This window comes from Scyliorhinus canicula, chromosome 19 (assembly GCF_902713615.1).
Source record: "Scyliorhinus canicula chromosome 19, sScyCan1.1, whole genome shotgun sequence".
In the NCBI taxonomy this organism is placed as follows: domain Eukaryota; kingdom Metazoa; phylum Chordata; class Chondrichthyes; order Carcharhiniformes; family Scyliorhinidae; genus Scyliorhinus; species Scyliorhinus canicula.
In genome coordinates, this window is record NC_052164.1 from 57,226,971 (window position 1) to 57,248,782 (window position 21,812).

General features: G+C 47.7%; 1 protein-coding gene across 1 annotated transcript in view; it reads right to left on the reverse strand.

Annotated features, from left to right (window-relative positions):
• LOC119954151 (suppressor of tumorigenicity 14 protein homolog) overlaps positions 1-16,394 on the reverse strand; it is a 50,668-nt gene extending 34,274 nt beyond the window's left edge. Inside the window, exons 1-2 of the mRNA XM_038779104.1 lie at positions 16,304-16,394; positions 6,009-6,109 (exon numbers count right to left, since the gene is read on the reverse strand). Coding sequence (XP_038635032.1) covers positions 6,009-6,109; positions 16,304-16,390 — 188 coding nt within the window. The 5' untranslated portion in view covers positions 16,391-16,394. The remainder of the gene's footprint in view (positions 1-6,008; positions 6,110-16,303) is intronic.
• Between the last annotated feature and the right edge of the window lie 5,418 nt (positions 16,395-21,812).

The window sequence follows — 21,812 nt, forward strand, 5'->3', positions numbered from 1 at the left end:
TGACCTGCTCGTGTACATTTTGGAACCGCTGGACGGGATGGGGGAAGTAATGCGAATCTTGGGGGAATTTGGCAATTTTCCGGGGTATAAATTGAACATGGGGAAAAGCGAGATATTTGCGATCCAGGCAAGAGGACAGAAGAGACTGGGAGAGCTGCCGCTTAGAATGGTAGGGAAGAGCTTTCGATATCTGGGAATCCAGGTGGCCTGGGAATGGGAGGCACTGCACAAGTTAAACATATATGGAAGGGGACTTTAAAAGATGGGACATGCTCCCGCTATCACTGGCGGGGAGCGTACAGACCGTTAAAATGACGGTCCTCCCCAGATTTCTGTTTGTCTTTAAGTGCCTCCCCATTTTCATCCCGAAGGCCTTTTTCAAGCGGGTGAATAAGATTATTTCGGGCTGTGTGGGCGGGTAAAACCCCGTAAGTGAAGAAAGTGTTGTTGGAGCGCAATCGGGGGGGGAGGGTGGGTTGGCGTTGCCGAACTTCTGCAATTACTACTGGGCGGCTAACATAGCTATGATTAGGAAGTGGGTAGTGAGGGAGGGGTCAACATGGGAGCGGATGGATCGGCGTCATGCAAAGACACCAGTTTGGGAGTACTGGTAACGGCACCTCTTCCGTTCTCGCCAGCCCGATACTCCACAAGTCCAGTGGTGGTGGAGGCTCTGAGAATCTGGGGGCAATGGACGAGACGTAAGAGAGTGGAGGGAGCATTGATTTGGACCCCGATTTATAATAACCACAGGTTTGTACCGGGTAGGCTAGATGGCGGGTTCCGGAGTTGGCAGAGGGCAGGAATTAGAAGGATGGGGGATCTATTTATAGGCGGGAGCTTTCCCCGCTTGAAAGCTTTGGAGGATAAATGTGAATTGCCAGCAGGGAATGGTTTTCGGTATTTGCAGGTGCGAGACTTCCTGAGAAAACAGGTGCCGGCCTTTCCGCTGCTGCCGCCACGGGGGATACAGGATAGAGCAGTTTCCAGTACCTGGGTGGGAGAGGGGAAAGTATCAGATATTTACCAGGAGCTTTCGGAGGCGGAGGAAACCCCAGTGGAGGAGCTTTAGGGCAAGTGGGAGGATGAGCTAGGAGGAGAGATAGAGGCGGGTCTATAGGTGGATGCCCTAAGCAGGGTGAATACCTCCTCATCATGTGCCAGGCTTAGCCTGATACAATTTAAGGTAGCCCACCGGGCATACATGACAGCGGCTAGGATGAGTAAGTTCTTCGGAGTAGAGGATAGGTGTGCGAGGTGCGCGGAAAGCCCAGCAAATCACGTCCACATGTTTTGGGCATGCCCGAAGCTTAGAACATAGAAAATACAGCAGCACAGAACAGGCCCTTTGGCCCACGATGTTATGCCGAACTTTTGTCCCAGATTAAGAACAAATCAATCTACACCCCAGCATTCTATCGTAATCCATGTACCTATCCAATAGCCGCTTGAAGGTCCCTAATGTTTCTGACTCAACTACTTCCACAGACAGTGCATTCCATGCCCCCACTACTCTCTGGGTAAAGAACCTATCTCTGACAACCCCCTATATCTTCGACCATTCACCTTAAATTTATGTCCCCTTGTAATGGTTTGTTCCACCCGAAGAAAAAGTCTCTGACTGTCTACTCTATCTATTCCCTTGATCATCTCATAAACCTCCATCAAGTCGCCCCTCATCCTTCTCCGTTCTAATGACAAAAGGCAGAGCACTCTCAACCTTTCCTTGTAAGACCTACTCTCCATTCCAGGCAACATCCTGGCAAATCCCCTTTGCACCTTTTCCAAAACTTCCACATCCTTCCTAAAATGAGGCGACCAGAACTGCACACAGTACTCCAAATGTGGCCTTACCAAGGTTTTGTACAGCTGCATCATCACCTCACGGCTCTTAAATTCAATCCCTCTGCTAATAAACGCTAGCACACCATAGGCCTTCTGCACAGCTCTATCCACTTGAGTGGCAATTTTCAAAGATCTATGAACATAGACCCCAAGATCTCTCTGCTCCTCCACATTGCCAAGAATCCTACCGTTAACCCTGTATTCCGCATTCATATTTGTCCTTCCAAAATGGACAACCTCACACTTTTCAGGGTTAAACTCCATCTGCCACTTCTCAGCCCAGCTCTGCATCCCATCTATGTATCCTTGCAGCCGACAACAGCCCTCCTCACTATCCACAACTCCACGAATCTTCGTATCATCTGCAAATTTACTGACCCACCCTTCAACTCCCTCATCCAAGTCATTAATGAAAATCACAAACAGCAGAGGACCCAGAACTGATCCCTGCGGTACACCACTGGTAACTGGGCTCCAGGCTGAATATTTGCTATCCACCACCACTCTCTGACTTCTATCGGTTAGCCAGTTTGTTATCCAACTGGCCAAATTTCCCACTATCCCATGCCTCCTTACTTTCTGCATAAGCCTACCATGGGGAACCTTATCAAATGCCTTACTAAAATCCATGTACACTACATCCACTGCTTTACCATCATCCACGTGCTTGGTCACCTCCTCAAAGAATTCAATAAGACTTGTGAGGCAAGACCTACCCCTCACAAATCCGTGCTGACTATCCCTAATCAAGCAGTGTCTTTCCAGATGCTCAGAAATCCTATCCCTCAGTACCCTTTCCATTACTTTGCCAACCACCGAAGAAAGACTAACTGGCCTGCAATTCCCAGGGTTATCCCTATTCCCTTTTTTGAACAGGGACATGACATTCGCCACTCTTCAATCCCCTGGTACCACCCCTGTTGACAGTGAGGACGAAAAGATCATTGCCAACGGCTCTGTAATTTCATCTCTTGCTTCCCATAGAATCCTTGGAAGCTTTGGAAAGGGTGCAGAGGAGATTTACCAGGATGTTGCCTGGTATGGAGGGAAAATCTTATGAGGAAAGGCTGATGGACTTGAGGTTGTTTTCGTTAGAGAGAAGAAGGTTAAGAGGTGACTTAATAGAGGCATACAAAATGATCAGAGGGTTAGATAGGGTGGACAGCGAGAGCCTTCTCCCGCGGATGGAGGTGGCTAGCACGAGGGGACATAGCCTTAAATTGAGGGGTAATAGATATAGGACAGAGGTCAGAGGTGGGTTTTTTACGCAAAGAGTGGTGAGGCCGTGGAATGCCCTACCTGCAACAGTAGTGAACTCGCCAACATTGAGGGCATTTAAAAATTTATTGGATAAGCATATGGATGATAAGGGCATAGTGTAGGTTAGATGGCCTTTAGTTTTTTTTTCTCCATGTCGGTGCAACATCGAGGGCCGAAGGGCCTGTACTGCGCTGTATCGTTCTATGTTCTATGTTCTATCCTGTCAGGCCTGGGGGACTTGTCTATCCTCAAGTTTTTCAAAATGCCCAACACATCTTCCTTCCTAACAAGTATCTCCTCGAGCTTACCAGTCTGTTTCACACTGTCCTCTCCAACAATATGGCCCCTCTCATTCATAAATACTAAAGAAAAGTACTCGTTCAAGACCTCCTATCTCTTCAGACTCAATACACAATCTCCCACTACTGTCCTTGATCGGACCCACCCTCGCTCTAGTCCTTCTCATATTTCTCACATATGTGTAAAAGGCCTGAGGTTTTCCTTGATCCTACCTGCCAAAGATTTTTCATGCCCTGTCTTAGCTCTCCTAATCCCTTTCTCCAGTTCCCTCCCGGCTATCTTGTATCCCCCCCAACACCCTGTCTGAACCTTGTTTCCTCAGCCTTACATAAGTATCCTTCTCCCTCTTAACAAGACATTCAACCTCTCTTGTCAACCATGGTTCCCTCACTCGACCATCTCTTCTCTGCCTGACAGGGACATACATATCAAGGACATGTAGTATCATAGATTTTACAGTGCAGAAGGAGGCCATTCGGCCCACCAAGTCTGCTCCGGCTCTTGGAAAGAGCACCCTACCCAATCCCACACTTTCACCCTATCCCCTTAACCCAGTAACCCCATCCAACACTGAGGGCAATTTTGGACAGTAAGGGCAATTTATCATGGCCAGTCCACCTAACCTGCAGATCTTTGGAATGTGGGAGGAAACCGGAGCATCCGGAGGAAACCCACGCACATACGGGGAGAACGTGCAGACTCCACACAGACAGTGACCCAAGCCGGAATCGAACCTGGGACCCTGGAGCTGTGAAGCAATTGTGCTGCCCAATCTGTTCTGTTCCTTGAACAAGTTCCACCTTTCAATTGTGTCCTTCCCTGACAGCCTATGTTCCCAGTTTATGCACTTCAGTTCTTGTCTGACAGCATCGTATTTACCCTTCCCCCAATTATAAACCTTGCCTTGTTGCACACACCTATCCCTCTTCATTACTAGAGGGGGTTTTGGCAGGATTTTGCTCAGGCAATGTCCACGGTGCTAAAAACACGGGTGGTGCTGAGTCCAGAGGTAGCGATCTTTGGAGTGTCGGAAGATCCGGGAGTTCAGGGGTGAAAGAGGCCGACGACTTGGCCTTTGCCTCCCTGGTAGCCCGGAGACGGATCTTGTTAATGTGGAGGGATCGAAGCCCTCGAATGTAGAGACCTGGGTTAGTGACATGGCTGGGTTTCTTCATCTCGAGAAAATAAAGTCCGCCTTAAGAGGGTCAATGTTAGGGTTCACTGGAGGTGGCAGCCGTTCGTCCACTTTATCGGGGAAAATTAAAATGTCAGCAGATGCAGTATTCCCGGGGGGGGGGGGGGGGGGGGGGGGGGGGCAGATTGCTGTTGTATGGTTGAAGTGTGTGAAGATTGGGCTGGGGGGGGGGGGGGGGATGTTTATTTTACCATGTTGATGTCATTGTTTATGTTACTGTTATTTTAAAAAATTCAAATATCTCAATAAAATATTATTTCAAAAAAACATTGACAGCTGGCGTGGCAGGTGCTAACTCTTTGCAGTGCCTCAAAGGAAGCTGGACCAGATCCTGACCAGGGATCAAATCACATCGTATCAATGATATGTGTCTTTCAATAACACTTGGTCCATGTATTTCCTGACTTGTTCCAATACCTGAAGACTCAGGAGAAGGGTCCTGGGATTTACCTGGTTGTGGCTGGGTGTAAATTGGGAATATCAGGAAGCTGTGTTTCATCAAAGTTACCCAACCATTTTGATCATTCTTTCCTGACTGTCAAATTCAAATAACTTGCTTGTACTTCGTTGGTATTGAATAAAATATATTAATCTCTGGTATCTGATCCCATATAATTTGGATGGCAGCAGTGAACTGATCTACCAAAGACCATCTATGCAACTGTGGACACTGTCCCCTACCATCCCCACCTCCAATCTCTTTACCTTGGATACTGCTGGCACACACCTTCCTGATCACATCATCTACCTTCAATTGTTCCTTGCAACTGAAAGCTGAGGTAGTTAGCTCTGAACGCATGTGTTTTTTGCTGAACTGCAGACAGAAGTAACTGCATATACACAAAGGTTTCAGTCCTTTGGCATCAGAGAGCGGTATTATGGGAAACAGCCTGAGTCATGGTGCATCTGTTAGAACCATTGATAGAAGAAACTACCAAGACCCCTAAACAAGGTTAGCTCAGCCTCACTCATAGCATCCTCTACATTCCGCCCCTCCCATACAACTCGACACTTCCCCAACCCCTCACTTAGCAACTAACTGTTAATTATATTTTAATTACTAGGTGTTGAATTTTATTCCAGTGGTGGCTATTAAGTGAGCAGTCACCTGTGCCATCTGGAAGACTGTGGATATGATCAGATGTGGAGATGCATATGTATGTCTCTAAGTAACAAGCTTGCAAGTGTAAAAAGACAACGCTTTTCTCCCCATCCAGCAATTGAAGGTGCAGGAACAGCAACCAGTTCTCCTGCTTCACCTTAACAGCAACCCATCTTTCCTCATGCCCAGTTTTGTACTCCCCACACCCCTACCCTCATTTCCTCAGTACCAAGTCATCTGCTCCACACGCCCATATCTTCCATAGAGAATTGAAAATCAGAAATGTGCTCAGTTTGAACAACTCACATCTTATTATTTACTTCCACATAGTCCTTGCAGACTCTGTTTTGCGGGTCTTGAAGAAGGAAGACTCTGAACACCACTTTTACTTGGAAAGGGGCAGGCACCTGAGGAGAAAAGGATCCACACTTAATATGTCTTCCCAAAGGAGAGTGTACAGATAACTCCAGAATTAGCCAACATCATTTCACACAACCCTAGAGAAGATGCAAGTCTAACCATCTCTCCAAGATATTCAATGGAATTACCATTGCCTCGTCCCCAACTATCAACACCCTGGTGGTTCCACTGACCAGAAACTGAACTGGACCAACCAAGAATAAGTCAGAGGCTGGGCGGCACAGTAGCACAATGGTTAGCACTGTTGCTTCAATTCGATTCCCGGCTTGGGTCATTGTCTGTGCGGAGTCTGCACGTCCTTCAGTGTCTGCGTGGGTTTCCTCCGGGCGCTCCAGTTTCCTCCCACAAGTTCCGAAAGACGTGCTTGTTAGGCGAATTGAACATTCTGAATTCTCCCTCTGTGTACCCAAACAGGCGCTGGAGTGTAGGGGATTTTCGCAGCAACTTCATTATCGTATTAATGTAAGCCTACTTGTGACACCAATAAAGATTATTATTCTGCAGTGAGTAACTCTCCTCCTGACTCCTGTTTTGCTTCTACAAGGCACAAGTCAGGGCAACATTCTCCAATTGCCTGGATGAGTGCAGCACCAACAATATTCACGAACCTCAACAACCATCGAAGGAGAAAGAAACATGTTTGATTGGCACCCCATCCACTCCCTTAACAGTGTGTACCATCTACAAGATGCATTGCAGCAACTCTGCAAGACTCCTCAGTGAGCACCTTTCAAACACCCGACCTCTACCACTGAGAAGGTGAAGGACCGCAGATGCATGGGAACACCACCACCTGTAAGTTCCCTTCCGAGCCACTCACAATCCTGACCTAGAACTTCAATGCTGCTCCTTCAACATCGATGGGTCAAAATACCGGAACTCCCTCCCTAACAGCACTGTAGAAGTAGAGGTGAAATGCAGTAGTTTAGGAAGGTGCATCACCAATACCTTCTCAAGGACAATTATCTGTGAACAACAAATGCCAGCAATGCCCATAACTCGTTAAAGAATAAAAATAACATGGGACTGGAGCCAGAAAAGGTGAATTAAAGGTTGCACACGCTTTATTTTTTAAAAAAGCAAAGGGATAAGCTCAGTAACTTCAGGCCTGTCAGTTTAATGTTAGTGGGGGGGGGGGGGGGGGGGGGGGGGGGGAGATTTTTTACAACAACAACCTCAATTTATGTAGCACCTCCAACAAGGATGACAAAACTAAAGGGGCCATGGCAAAGGCCACAATTTAACAGCCATGCTAGAAAATCCTGTAATGGCCACTAAATCTCATGAGGCTGAAAACAGGATTTGTACCAGCGAGATTTTGCAATCTGATATTCCCTGCCCCCTCCAATGATGTGACCAGGTTCACACCCAGGAAAAGTGCGAGCCCGACTTCCAGTGGCAGCCGCACACAGAGCGGCTCCTGCTTGAAGGAGTAGGAAAGAGCTCTTTTTAACCGAAATCGGATGTAACTTCGACAGAAAAGTGCAGTTGAAGGTCGGAGGAGAAGTTCCCTCCGGGAGTGGCATGTCTGCTGGTTACCAGACCCACCAGAAGGTGAAAGATCCGGCCAAGGAGTTGGAAGAGACCTGTGTCACAGTAGCTACTGGAAAGATGGCAGAGGGGGAAGGGTCAATGCAAGTTGGAAAGTCCCAGATGGAATAGTTGATGGCCTTCACCCGGAAAGAGTTCCACCAGCAGAGGAAACAGATGCACGAGGTTAGATCAAAGGCCATCAAAGAGGCTGTGGCACCCCTGAAGGGCTCGATGGAGAGGGTGGAAACAACATCTGGAGACACAGGGGTCGCAGATCAGAGAGATGGAGAGGATGATGTTGAAACACAGCGATAAGAGTGGTGGCACTGGAGGTGGAGGTGGAGCTCTTAAGAGACTTTTGCAAAACATTGAGAGCAAAGGTGGAGGAGCAGGGAAACAGATCAAGAAGGCAGAAGCTGCACATCATCGGCTTGCCTGAAGGAGTGCCACGAGGTAAGATTTGAGGATGCTGGCGGGCTGGTCATGGAGGGGGTGCTGGACAAGGTCCCAGAGGCGGCAGAGTGCACAGGTCACTTAGGCAGAAGCCATGAGCTGGGGAGCCACCGCGAATGGTGATCATAAGATTCCACAAGTTCATGGAGAAAGATTCTGCGGAGGTCAGGGAACTGCGAATGATGGGAGAACAAGGTCTGAAAATACCAGGAAATTGGAGCAAAACTGGAAAATCGGCGTCAGAGGTTCAACAGGATCAAGGCATATCAACAGCAGATCAGGTTTGGGGTGCTGTGCCCAGCGAAACTATGGGTTAATTATGGAGGCCGGGATTACGATTTTGAGACCCCAGAAGTGGCCAATGAGTTTATCAAAGAACTGGGGGGGAAATATACATTTTTGTGAGATGGAGGTGCTGCCACTCTGGAGTAATGAAGCATACGGGTTAGGACGGGGGGGGGGGGGATTTCTTTTCCTCCAATGTGAAGGGTTTCTTTATGTTGTTGGGTCGACATTGGGTAACAGGGGTGAAAGGTTTGTAAGGGGATGACTCGTGTGTGTGTGTGTGTGCGCCCCCCCCCCCCCTCCCCCCCGCTGCATGTGACTGTGTTTTTCTTTTTGTTTGTCTTTGGGGGAGGTGGCCTGTAGTTTGAGATGTGTCTTTGTTTGGGTGGGGGAGGTGGAGGTCTGCAGGGAGCTTTTTTCATAGAACAAAGATGTAAGGGTGGGAAACGGGTTGGGGGGGGTTAGTAGGAGGAGCCTTTGGGCAGGAGTTGCTACGCTGGCAGGTATTGCTGGTTAACGGAAATAAGGTGGGGAGAAGACCAAGAGAGGTGGCCCTGGGGGAGGGAAGCGGGGAGCGAAAGAGTGGGATGTGACGTGGCAGGGTTGGAGGTGAAGCATGGTCAGAGGCAGAAAAAGGGCCCATCTTGGAAGGGCCAGGAACAGGGGGGTAGAGCCAAAATGGGAGGATGGCAGATGGTAGAGGGGAATGGAGGCACAAGCCCCCCCCCCCCCCCAACCCCCCACAGAAAGGCTGATAAAGTGGAACATGTGAGGGCTCAATGGACCGGTCAAAAGATCTTGGGTTTTTGCGCACCTCAGGAATTTAAAGGCGGAGACGGTCTTTCTGCAGAAGACGCACCTTCGTGTGAAAGGACCGGGTCAGGGTGAGAAAGGGAGGAGCGGGTCAGGTATTTCACTTGGGGTTTGATTCAAAGTCGCATTGCATTATGGTAAGCAATGTTTGTGAGCATGAAGGAAGTGAGGAATCCGGGTGGGAGATATGCTGTGGTGAGCGGGATATTGGAAGGGACGCCAGTGGCACTGGTGAATGTGTATGCACCGAACGGGGATGATGTAGGTTTTACGAGGGGGCTGCTGCCAGCAATTCTGGACACGCACCAGTTGATCATGGGAGGAGAGTTCAATTGTGTTCGAGAGCCGAGAGCAGACAGATCAAGCCCCAGGTCAATCGAGCTCCAGATCAAAGGGTAGGATACAAATGGCAAAGAAGCTGGGAGGGTTTATGGAAAAAAAGGGATTGGTGGACCCGGGGCGCTTTAAGAACCCAGGGGGAAGGGAGTACTCCTTTTCTTACATGTTTCTAGGGTGTATTCAAGAATCAAACATTTTCGTGGTGAACTGGGAGGTTTTGATTGGGGTGGAGGGGGCAGAGTACGTGGGGATAGTTATCTTGGACCACGTGCACCACTGGCTGGAGATTCGGCTTCGATTGGGAGTGCAGCGGAGGCTGGGTGGAGGCTCGATTCGGGGTTATTGACAGATAGAGAGTTTTGTGATAAAGTGCGGGCGGTGATCAAGTATTATGTAGAACTGAACCAAAACATGGGGGTGTTGGCAGCCACATTTTGGGAAGCACTAAAAGCTGTGGTCCAAGTGGAGATTATCTCGTTCAAGGCACATGCAAATAGCAAAAAGAGGGAGTACAACAAGCAGTTATTGAATGAGACAGTGGAGGTAAATAGGGAGTACTTGAGGGCGCCTACCACGGAGGGATTGGCGAGGAGGAAAATGTTGCAGGGGCAATTTGATAGATTGACGCGGGGGAGAGTAGTAGGTCAGCTGCACAGGGCAAGGGGTGGTTGCAGTACGAATACGGAGAGAAGGCAAGTTGAATGTTAGCAGATAAGCTTCGGAGGCAGGCCGAGTCCAGGGAATTATTGACGATACGGATTGAGGCAGGGGAGAGTGGTGGATGTTGTTTATATGGACTTCTGTAATGCCTTTGACAAGGTGCCACATGGCAGACCAGTATAAAAGATGAAGACACACTGAATCAGAGGTGAGGTGGTAAGATGGATACAGCACTGACCTGGTCACAGAGGCAGAGGGCAGTAGTAGAAGGGTGTTTTTCTGAAGGTTATGATTAGCGATGTTCCATAGGGACGAAAGAGAAAACGCTGGAAAATCTCAGCGGGTCCGGCAGCATCAGTGGGGAGAGAAAACGGCCAACGTTTAAAGTCCGATGACGCTTTGTCAAAGCTGAGTCATTGGACTCGAAACATTGGGCGCGATTCTCCGCCCCCCACGCCGGGTGGTAGAATAGCGGGAGGGCCTCCCGACATTTTTCACGCCCTCCCGCTATTCTTCCCCCCCCCCCCACCCCCCACCCGACCCACGTCACGGCGAGCGTAAAAAACGGCGAGCGGCGATTCCCCGAGGCCGATGGGCCGAGCGGCCGGGCCTTCACGCCCGTTTCAACACGGCAGAAAACACACCTGCTCACTGCCGTTGTGAAACGGGCGCTAGATGCCCGTTTGGGGCATCTGGGGGCCCGATTGGCACGGCAGTACCACGGTGCCCACCGATCGCGGGCTGTGTGTCCGTAACGGACGCGCTCTTTTCCCTTCGTCGCCCCGCAAGATCAAGCTGCCACGTCTTGCGAGGCGACCGAGGGAAAAGACGGCAACTGTGCATCGGCCGTGTCAGCCGGCGTGACGCTTGACGTGTGGCCTTGACGACCGTTGTCAAGGCCGCGCCGCCGTGATGCACGGGGCCGCGCTCCTAGCCCCGCCCGGGGGGGGAGAATCGGCCCCGGAAGTGGGCGTGAAGGCTGCCGTGGGTCACGGCCTGTCCCACGGCAGCCTTTACGATTCTCTGCATTTGCGGAGAATCTCACCCATTAGCTCTTTTCTCTCCCTACAGATGCTGCCAGACCTGCTGAAATTTTCCAGCATTTTCACTTTCGTTTCAGATTCCAGCATCTGCAGTAATTTGTTTTTATCCTACGTTCCATAGGGATCTGTGCTGGGGCCTCTGTTGTTTGTAGTGTACATAAAACAATTTGGAGGAAAATGTAACTGGTCCGATTAGTAAGTTCACGGATGACACCAAGGATTGTCAGAGGATACAGCAGGACATAGATAGGTTGGAGACTTGGGCAGACAAATGGCAAATGGAGTTTAATCCAGACAAATGTGAGGTAATACATTTTGGTAGGTCTAACAGAGCGGAAGTATACAGTAAATGGCAAAACTCTTAGAAATATAGAAAGTCAGAGATCTGGGCGTGCAGGTCAACAGATCTTTGAAAGTGGCAACACAAGTGGACAAGGTAGTCAAGAAAGCAGATGGAATGCTGGTCTTCATTGGATGGGGCATAGAGTACAAAAACTGGCAAGTCATGCTGCATTTGTACAGAATTTGGCAAGGCTGCACTTGGAATATTGCGCACATTTCTGGTTGCCACACTACCAGAAGGATGTGGAGGCTTTGGAGAGGGTGCAGAGGAGGTTTACCAGGATGTTGCCTGGTCTGGAGGGTGTTAGCTATGTGGAGAGGTTAAATAGATTGAATGTTTTCATTAGAACAACAGAGGTCAAGGGGCTACCTGATAAGAGGTCTACAAGATTATCAGGGGCATGGATAGAGCAGCTGGGTGCAGGGGTCAGTCACCAGGGGGCATAGGTTTAAGATCCATGGGACAAAGTTTAGAGGAGATATGCAAGGCAGATTGTTTTTTTTTAAACATAGAGGGTGGCGAGTGCCTGGAACACATTGCCAGGGGAGGTTGTGGAAGCTGATACATTAATGGCCTTCAAAATGCATCTTGACAATTACATGGATAGGGTGGGTATAGAGGGATACAGCACTTGGAAGGGCTGAGGGTTTTGGCAAAGGTTGTTATCATGTCCGGTACAGACTTGGAGGACTTTGTACCTTATTATAAAAGAAGTACAACACAGCCACAAAGGGAGATATTTAGTCCGATGATCAAAAAGCTTGGTCAAAGAGGCATGTTTTAAAAGTATTAAGAAGGAAATCAATATTACTAAAAAGTGGAGAAAATGATGGAACTAAAAGCCAATAAATCCTCAGAGCCTGAAATCTACATCCCATGGTACTAAAGTAGGCGGCTATGGAAATAGTGGATGCATTCATTGTCACCTTCCAGAATCTACAGAATTTTGGAACAGTTCCGGCAGACTGGAACGGTTCACATGTCACCCCACTATTAAAAAAAGTAGAGAATTGCAGACCAATTAGACCAACATTTGCAGCAGGGAAAGTGCTAGCATCCATCATAAAGGACGTGATAATAGGACACTCCAAAAATATTAAATTAATTAGACAAAAGTCATCATGGATTTTTGAAAGGTAAATCATGATTTTTCTGAGGATGACGTAACTAGTAGAATAGATAAGGGTGAACCAGTGGATGTGGTATATTTGGATTTTCAGAAAACTTTTGATTAAGTCCCACATAAGAGGTTAATGTGCAAAATTAAAGTGCATGGGATTGGGGTTAATACACTGGCAAGGATTGAGAATTGGTTAGCGGACAGGAAACAGAGTAGGAATAAATGGGACTGTTTCAGAGTGGCAGACAGTGACTAGTGAGGTCCTACAGGGTCAGTATTTGGGTCCAGGCTATTCACACTATACATCAATGATTTGGATGAGGGAACCAAATGTAATATTTCCAAGTTTGCTGATTGCACAAAGTTTGGTGGGAAGGTGAGTGGTGAGGAGGTTGTTAAGAGACATCAAGGTGATTTAGGCAAGTTGAGTGAGTGAGCAAATACAAATGACAGATGCAGTTTAATGTGGATAAATGTGAAGTTATCCACTTCAGAAAGAGAAGCAGAATGGCAGAGTATTATTTAACTAATGATTGGGAAATGTTGATGTACAAAGGGCCCTTGTACACCAGTCACAAAGCAGGCATGCAGGTACAGCAAACACTTAGAATGCCAATGGTATGTTGGCCTTCATTGCAAGATGATCTGAGGAAAGGAGAAAGGGTGTCTTACTGCATCTGTACAGGCCTTGGTGAGACCAGACTGGGAGTATTGTGTACAGTTTTGATCTCCTAATTTAAAAAAACGAAATACTTGTCATAGAGGGAGTGCAGCAAAGGTTCACTATGCTGATTCCTGAGATGGCAGATTGTTGTACATGGAGAGATTGGGTGGACAAAGACTATTCATGGAGAAGGATGATGGTGGATAGCAATGAAATATCTAAACTGGACAAGCTGGATGCATTAGAAAAGATTATTGGGTAAAAGCAAATTACTGCAGATGCTGGAATCTGGAAACAGAGAAAATGCTGGAAAATCTCGCTGCTCTGGCAGCATCTGGAGGGAGAAAAGACATTATGTTTTGAGTCCAGATGACCCTTTGTCAAAGCTAAAAGACAGAGAAGGTGGGAAATATTTATACTGTGGAGTGAGAATGAAAGATGAGTCATAGCCACAGAAACCCAGGGTAACAGGATGTTAATAGCCTGAGAAACCAAGGGGAAAGAGTGCTAAGATTATCGGGTAGACCATTTAAGATGAAAATGAGGCAAAACCGCTTCACTCAGAGGGTGTTGAACCTGTGGAATTCTCTCCCACAGGAGGCTAAATATATTTAAGAAGAAAATTAATGGATTTCTAGACTCCAAATATGTCAGAAGGTATTGGGAGAGCACGGGAGTATGGTGTTGAGGATTGAATGCAGAGCAAGCTCAAAGGGCCGATTGGGCTGCTCCTATTTTCTATATTTCTATGATAGGTGAATAAGACTTGCTACTAAATGAAGAATGGCAGCAGAGTTTGGTTGACCTCAAGTTTTCAGAGGCAAGAATATGGGAGTGCAGCCAGGAGTATATTGAATAATCAAATTGGAGGTAATGAGGGATGATGAGGGATGAGAATTTCGGCAGCAGATGTGCTGATACAGGATTGAGGTCGAGTGATGTTATAGAAGTGGAAATAGGTTGTCTTAGTGACAATGCAAGTGTAAGGTCAGAAGCTCATCTCAGGATGAAACGTTAGACTAGAGTTACAAACTAACTCAGACTGTTGCCAGGGAGAAGGAATGGAGTTTGGAGCCAGCTAGGGAGTGGAGTTTGGCACAGGGATTGAAAACAATCGCTTCAGCCTTCCCAATATTAAATTAGAGGAAATTTCTCCTCATCCAGTACTGGATGTAGACTAAGCAGACTGACAATTTGGTAACAGTAGAGTAGTCGAGAGAAGTGATGATGTGGTAGAGCTGGGTGTCGTCACCATACATGTGTCTACAGATGATATTGCTGAAGGGCAGGCTGCAGATGAGAAATAGGAGAGAACCAAGAAAAGATTATCGTGGTATACCAGAGGTAACTGTGCAGGAATGGGAAGAGAAGCTTTTTTAAGTGATTCTCTAGTTACAGTTACATAGATAAGAATGGAACCAGAATACCAACAAATTCTGCTATTTTACCTTTATTCTACTATTAGCACTTCTACAGCCCCTACTGACACCATTATCACCCCTTTTTCTTGTGTGCATGACATCTTTTCATTTCTGGAGAGGCGATGGTGTAGTGGTATTGTCACTGGACCAGTGATCCAGAGATCCAGGGTAATCCTCTGGTAACATGGGTTCGCAGGACAGATCCAGTGGAGATAGCAGCACAGTGGTAAACAGTCAGGATGGAGTTGCCCCGGGAGTCCTCAACATCATTTCCGATCCCCATGAAGTCTCATGGCTTCTGGTCAAACATGGGCAAGGAAACCTTCTGATGATTACCATGGGTCGTCCATCCCCAGCTGATGAACCAGTATTCCAGCATGTTGAACACCACTTGCAGGAAGCACTGAGGGTGACAAGGGTACAGAATATACTCTGGGTGGGCGACGTCATTGTCCATCACCAAGAGTGGCTCGTTGACCCATTACCGACCACGCTTTAAAGAACATAACATCTAGACGGGGACTGTGACAGGTCGTGAGGGAACCAGCAAGAGGGAAAAACATACCAGACCTCATCTTCATCAACCTGCCTGCCGCAGGTACATCTGTCCATGACAGTATCGGTAGGAGTAACCACCACATGATCCTTGTGGAGATGAAGTCTCGTCCACATTAAGGATGCCATTGTGTGGCACTACCACCGTGCTAAACAGGATAGTTTCAGACAGATCTAGCAAAGCATGACTGGGCATCCTTGAGGAACTTTGGGCCATTGGCAGCAGCAGAATTGTCCTCAGCCACAATCTGTAATCGCATGGCTTGGCATATCCCCCACTCTACTATTACCACCAAACTAGTTTGGGTTCCTCAGCCCTGGCTTAATGAAGAGTGCAGGAGGACATGCCAGGAACACCACTAGGCATACCGAAAAACGAAGCATCAACCTGGTGAAGATACGACGCAAGACTACCTGCATGCCAAACAACACAAGCAGCTTTTGATCGACAGAGCCAAGCGATTCCACAACCAACGGGTCACATATAAGCCCTGTAAGACGTACCACATCCAGTCGTGAATGGTGGTGGACAATTAAATAACTCACTGGAGTAAGAGGTTCCACAAATATTCCCATCGTCAAATGATGGAGGAGCCCATAATCGTCAGCCAAATGTGCTGAGTGGATGATCCATCTCGGTCTCCTGCAGAGGTCACCATCATCACAGGTGCCAATGTTCAGCCAATTCGAGTCACTGGTACAGACCGGCAAGGTTGACAAATGCACAGAACAATGCCAGCAGCGCGGGTTCAATTCCCGTAATGGCCTCCCCGAACAGGTGCTGGAATGTGGCGACTAGGGGCTTTTCACAGTAACTTCATTGAAGCGTACTTGTGACAATAAGCGATTATTATTATAATTATTACTCAGGAATACGTGGTTATAAGAAAGAGTTACAAGGTAAATAAATGTTTTACATTTTAGGTAAATAAGGTAAATAAATAATTCTTACCTTCAAGGTCCAGGTACAATGTGATCGAGGTGGATAATAGGCAGGATAGTATGGGGAAGAGAAATTCCCAGGTTGATTTAGAACCATGCCGCATTCTATCAGAAAAAAAAAATCACCTTTCTTGTTAATGAGGTACGGTTATCCATTTGTTAAAACACAGATACCCTGGGACTGAATAAGCAAAAGGGGCTTTGCAAGGAAGGGCTGGCCCCAATAATTCTTGCAAAATCCAGCAGGAGGGAGAATGATCACAGTTCTAAATAAATGAGACATGACACTAACCAGCATTTGGTTTCTAATAAAATACCACATCAAAAACAACAAATTAAACAACCGCAGAACCCAGAATCAGCATCTCAAAGGATGGGACTTCACTTTGAGAAGGGGACCCTATGATTATGTTCGCAATTGCAGGATGAAACTGGAAATGAAGAATAACGTCCTGCCAGTTTCACCAGAAAGTACTTCACGGGGAGGGTTTAAACTAATGTGGCAGGGGGATGGGAACCGATGCAGGAAGTTGGAAGGTAGTAAAACAGGGATAGAAGCAAAAGGAAGTAATGGGAAAAGTGCAAGGCAGAGAAGACATAGTCAAAAATCAAAAAGGGTGACAGTACAAGGTACAGTGACTGAGGGGAGCTCAGTGAATAGGCCCAGTAATACTAAAAGGAATAAAACTGGAGATGTTAAGATTCAAAACAGAGGTAAAAAAAACACAATATAAGTGTACTTTACCTGAATGCTCGTAGTATTCGGAATAAAGTAAATGAGTTGATGGCACAAATCATCGTGAATGACTATGATTTAGTGGCCATTAGTGAAACATAGTTAAAGGATGGTCACGACTGGGAGTTAAATATCCGAGGATATCAAACTATTCGGAAGGACAGAGTAGATGGTGAGGGAAGTGGTGTTGCTCTGTTATTTAAGGATGCCATCCGGGCAATAGTAAGGGATGACATCAGTGCTATGGAGGATAAGGTTGAATCCATTTGGGTGGAAATCAGGAATAGTAAGGCGAAAAAGTCACTGATAGGAGTAGTCTATCGGCCACCAAATAGTAACATTATGGTGGGGCAGGCAATAAACAAAGAAATAACTGATGCGTGTAGAAATGGTACAGCAGTTATCATGGGTGATTTTAATCTACATGTCGATTGGTTTAACCAGTTCGGTCAAGGCAACCTTGTTTATAGAATGTATCCGCGATAGTTTCCTAGAACAGTATGTAATGGAACCTACGAGGGAACAAGCGGTCCTAGATCTTGTCCTGTGTAATGAGACAGGATTGATTCATGATCTCATAGTTAGGGATCCTCTCGGAAGGAGCGATCACAATATGGTGGAATTTAAAATACAGATGGAGGGTGAGAAAGTAAAATCAAATACTAGTGTTTTGTGTTTAAACAAAGGAGATTACAATGGGATGAGAGAAGAACTAGCTAAGGTAGACTGGGAGCAAAGACTTTATGGTGGAACAGTTGAGGAACAGTGGAGAACCTTTCAAGCAATTTTTCACAGTGCTCAGCAAAGGTTTATACCAACAAAAAGGAAGGACAGTAGAAAGAAGGAACATCGACCGTGGATATCTAAGGAAATAAGGGAGAGTATCAAATTGAAGGAAAAAGCATATAAAGTGGCAAAGATTGGTGGGAGACTAGAGGACTGGGAAATCTTTAGTGGGCAACAGAAAGCTACTAAAAAGTTATAAAGAAGAGTAAGATAGAGTATGAGAGTAAACTTGCTCAGAATATAAAAACAGACAGTAAAAGTTTTTACAAATATATAAAACAAAAAAGAGTGGCTAAGGTAAATATTGGTCCTTTAGAGGATGAGAAGGGAGTTTTAATAATGGGAGATGAGGAAATGACTGAGGAACTGAACAGGTTTTTTAGGTCGGTCTTCACAGTGGAAGACACAAATAACATGCCAGCGACTAATAGAAATGAGGCTATGACAGGTGAGGACCTTGAGAGGATTGTTATCACTAAGGAGGTAGTGATGGGCAAGCTAATGGGGCTAAAGGTAGACAAGTCTCCTGGCCCTGATGGAATGCATCCCAGAGTGCTAAAAGAGATGGGTAGGGAAATTGCAGATGCACTAATGATGATTTACCAAAATTCACTAGACTCTGGGGTGGTCCCGGTGGATTGGAAATTAGCAAACGTGACACCACTGTTTAAAAAAGGAGGTAGGCAGAGAGCGGGAAATTATAGGCCAGTGAGCTTAACTTCGGTAGTAGGGAAGATGCTGGAATCTATCATCAAGAAAGAAATAGCGAGGCATCTGGATAGAAATTGTCCCATTGGGCAGTCGCAGCATGGGTTCATAAAGGGCAGGTCGTGCCTAACTAATTTAGTGGAATTTTCTGAGGACATTACCAGTGCAGTAGATAACGGGGAGCCAATGGATGTGGTATATCTAGATTTCCAGAAAGCCTTTGACAAGGTGCCACACAAAAGGTTGCTGCATAAGATAAAGATGCATGGCATTAAGGGTAAAGTAGTAACATGGATAGAAGATTGGTTAATTAATAGAAAGCAAAGAGTGGGGATTAATGGTTTGTCTGGTTGGCAATCAGTAGATAGTGGTGTCCCTCAGGGATCCGTGTTGGCCCACAATTGTTCACAATTTACATAGATGATTTGGAGTTGGGGACCAAGGGCAATGTGTCCACGTTTGCAGATGACACTAAGATGAGTGATAAAGCGAAAAGTGCAGAGGATACTGGAAGTCTGCAGAGGGATTTGGATAGGTTAAGTGAATGGGCTAGGGTCTGGCAGATGGAATACAATGTTGACAAATGTGAGGTTATCCATTTTGGTAGAAATAACAGCAAACGGGATTATTATTTAAACGATAAAATATTAAAGCATGCCGCTGTTCAGAGAGACGGGTGTGCTAGTGCAGGAGTCACAGAAGGTTGGTTTACAAGTGCAACAGGTGATTAAGAAGGCAAATGGAATTTTGTCCTTCATTGCTAGAGGGATGGAGTTTAAGACTAGGGAGGTTATGTTGCAATTGCATAAGGTGTTAGTGAGGCCACACCTGGAGTATTGTGTTCAGTTTTGGTCTCCTTACTTGAGAAAGGACATACTGGCACTGGAGGGTGTGCAGAGGAGATTCACTAGGTTAATCCCAGAGCTGAAGGGGTTGGATTATGAGGAGAGGTTGAGTAGACTGGGACTGTACTCGGACTGTACTCTTTGGAGTTTAGAAGGATGAGGGGGGATCTTATAGAAACATTTTAAATTATGAAGGGAATAGATAGGATAGATGCGGGCAGGTTGTTTCCACTGGCGGGTGAAAGCAGAACTAGGGGACATAGCCTCAAAATAAGGGGAAGTAGATTTAGGACTGAGTTTAGGAGGAACTTCTTCACCCAAAGGGTTGTGAATCTATGGAATTCCTTGTCCAGTGAAGCAGTTGAAGCTCCTTCATTAAATGTTTTTAAGGTAAAGATAGATAGTTTTTTGAAGAATAAAGGGATTAAGGGTTATGGTGTTCGGGCCGGAAAGTGGAGCTGAGTCCACAAAAGATCAGCCATGATCTAATTGAATGGCGGAACAGGCTCGAGGGGCCAGATGGCCTACTCCTAGTTCTTATGTTCTTATGAATGTAAAAGTAAAGTAAATTCGCCGCGTCCTAGATGACCATAGGCTGTTTTCCCCTTTGTGAGGGGCAAGATTGAGAAAGTAGAGCCTTCATGAATAATGTCAGTTGGCACGGGAATTGAACCCAAGCTACTGGCTTTGCTCTGCATCACGAACCAGCTGTCCAGCCAACTGAACTAAACCAGCCTTCATGAATGACCACACAGATGAAGCCATTCACAATCAATCACTCATCTCCAAACCAACACTGGTCATCAACAGACCTCTCTAACAACATTTGGCATCAAGGATCAGAGGCCATTGAAATATGTGATTCAGTACTTTGGAACATTAAGGGCGCGATTCTCCGCACTCACGACGGTGCGGAGAATAGCAGGGGTCGTAAATTTTTACGGCGACGCTGTTCCGACGCCCTCCCGCTATTCTCCGAACCCCGCAAAATCTCGGAGTCGCCATTCCCGACAAATGCCTCCTTCACGCCCCCGACACGACCAGATTCGCCACTAATAGCCCCCCCTGCTATTCACCGTCCCGGATGGGCCGAAGTCCCGACATCATCGCGCCCTGTTTGCATGGCGTGAAACACACCTGCTATTTAAGTTCGTCAACCAGTCGTGCTGGCTGACGACAGCTTGGAGGAGGTGAGCGCACCGCTCAGCGCACCGCTCAGCGCACCGCTCGAGTCTGGCCACAACGGAGAAGGCATCCCTGAGAACGGGAGGGGGGGTCCAGAGCGGGGTCAGTGGGGGAGACGGAGGGGGCAGTGGGGGGGGGGGGGGACGGGGGAGGGGGGCAGTGGGGGGGACGGGGGGGGGGGCAGTGGGAGAGACGGAGGGGGCAGTGGGGGAAACGGAGGGGGCAGTGGGGGAAACGGAGGGGGCAGTGGGGGAGACGGAGGGGGGAGTGGGGGGGGGAGTGGGGGAGACGGGGGAGGGAGTGGGGGAGACGGAGGGGGCAGTGGGGGAGACGGGGGGGGGAGTGGGAGTGGGGGGGGGGGTAGGGAGAGAGTGAGCGAGTGAGCCGTCCAACCCCGTAACAAAATGTCTGCCACCATGCCATGGTGTGCCGGTCACGAGGACACGGCCGCTGGTTGCCCTGTGGCTTACGGCCACAGGCCACTGACGCACCCGTGAGGAGGACATAGTTTACTGGCCGTTGGATGCAGAAAGTGACCAGGGGTTAGGCTGCCCGCGTGTCAGCAGCGCGATCAGGCCACCGGGACACACAGGTATCCCGTGGCTGGCGGCTGCCGAGTTGTCGACTAACCTCCGTCTAACATGTCCCGTTTCTCTGCCTCCCACCACCCTTCTGTAGGTTAGCACAATGTATGTGAACAGAACGCCTATGTTCTGCGCAGTGGTTGGGGCCGCTGCACTGCATTTGGAGATGGAGCAGCATCCACAACCACAACCCGCAGTGGATGCAGGGCCAGCTGCAGCAGCAGAGGGAAGGGCCGAGGAGTTGCCAGTCGTCAAGCAGCATGGGGAGGAGGAGGAGGAGGAGGAAGAGGAAGAGGAAGAGGAGAGAGTGAGGGTGCAGCCACGGCGCCAGAGACGACGACCAAAGCCGAGGGTGTACCGTGTCCGGGTCTCTTTCCTAACAATGACGGACATCATCTGCAGGAGGAGACTCCGGCTGAGTAGGCAGACGGTGATACATATCTGCCAACTCCTGTCGCACCTCGCCCCACGTGGAACGGGGGGGAGGACACGCGATCCCGGTTGCCATCAAGGTGACGGTCGCTCTTAACTTCTATGCTACCGGCTCCTTCCAGTCTCCGAGCGGGGACCTCTCCGGGATCTCCCAGTTATCGGTCCACAGGTGTATCCGGGATGTGACCGACGCCCTTTATGCCATCGCGGACCGCTACATCACCTTTCCTGAGGTCCAAGCAA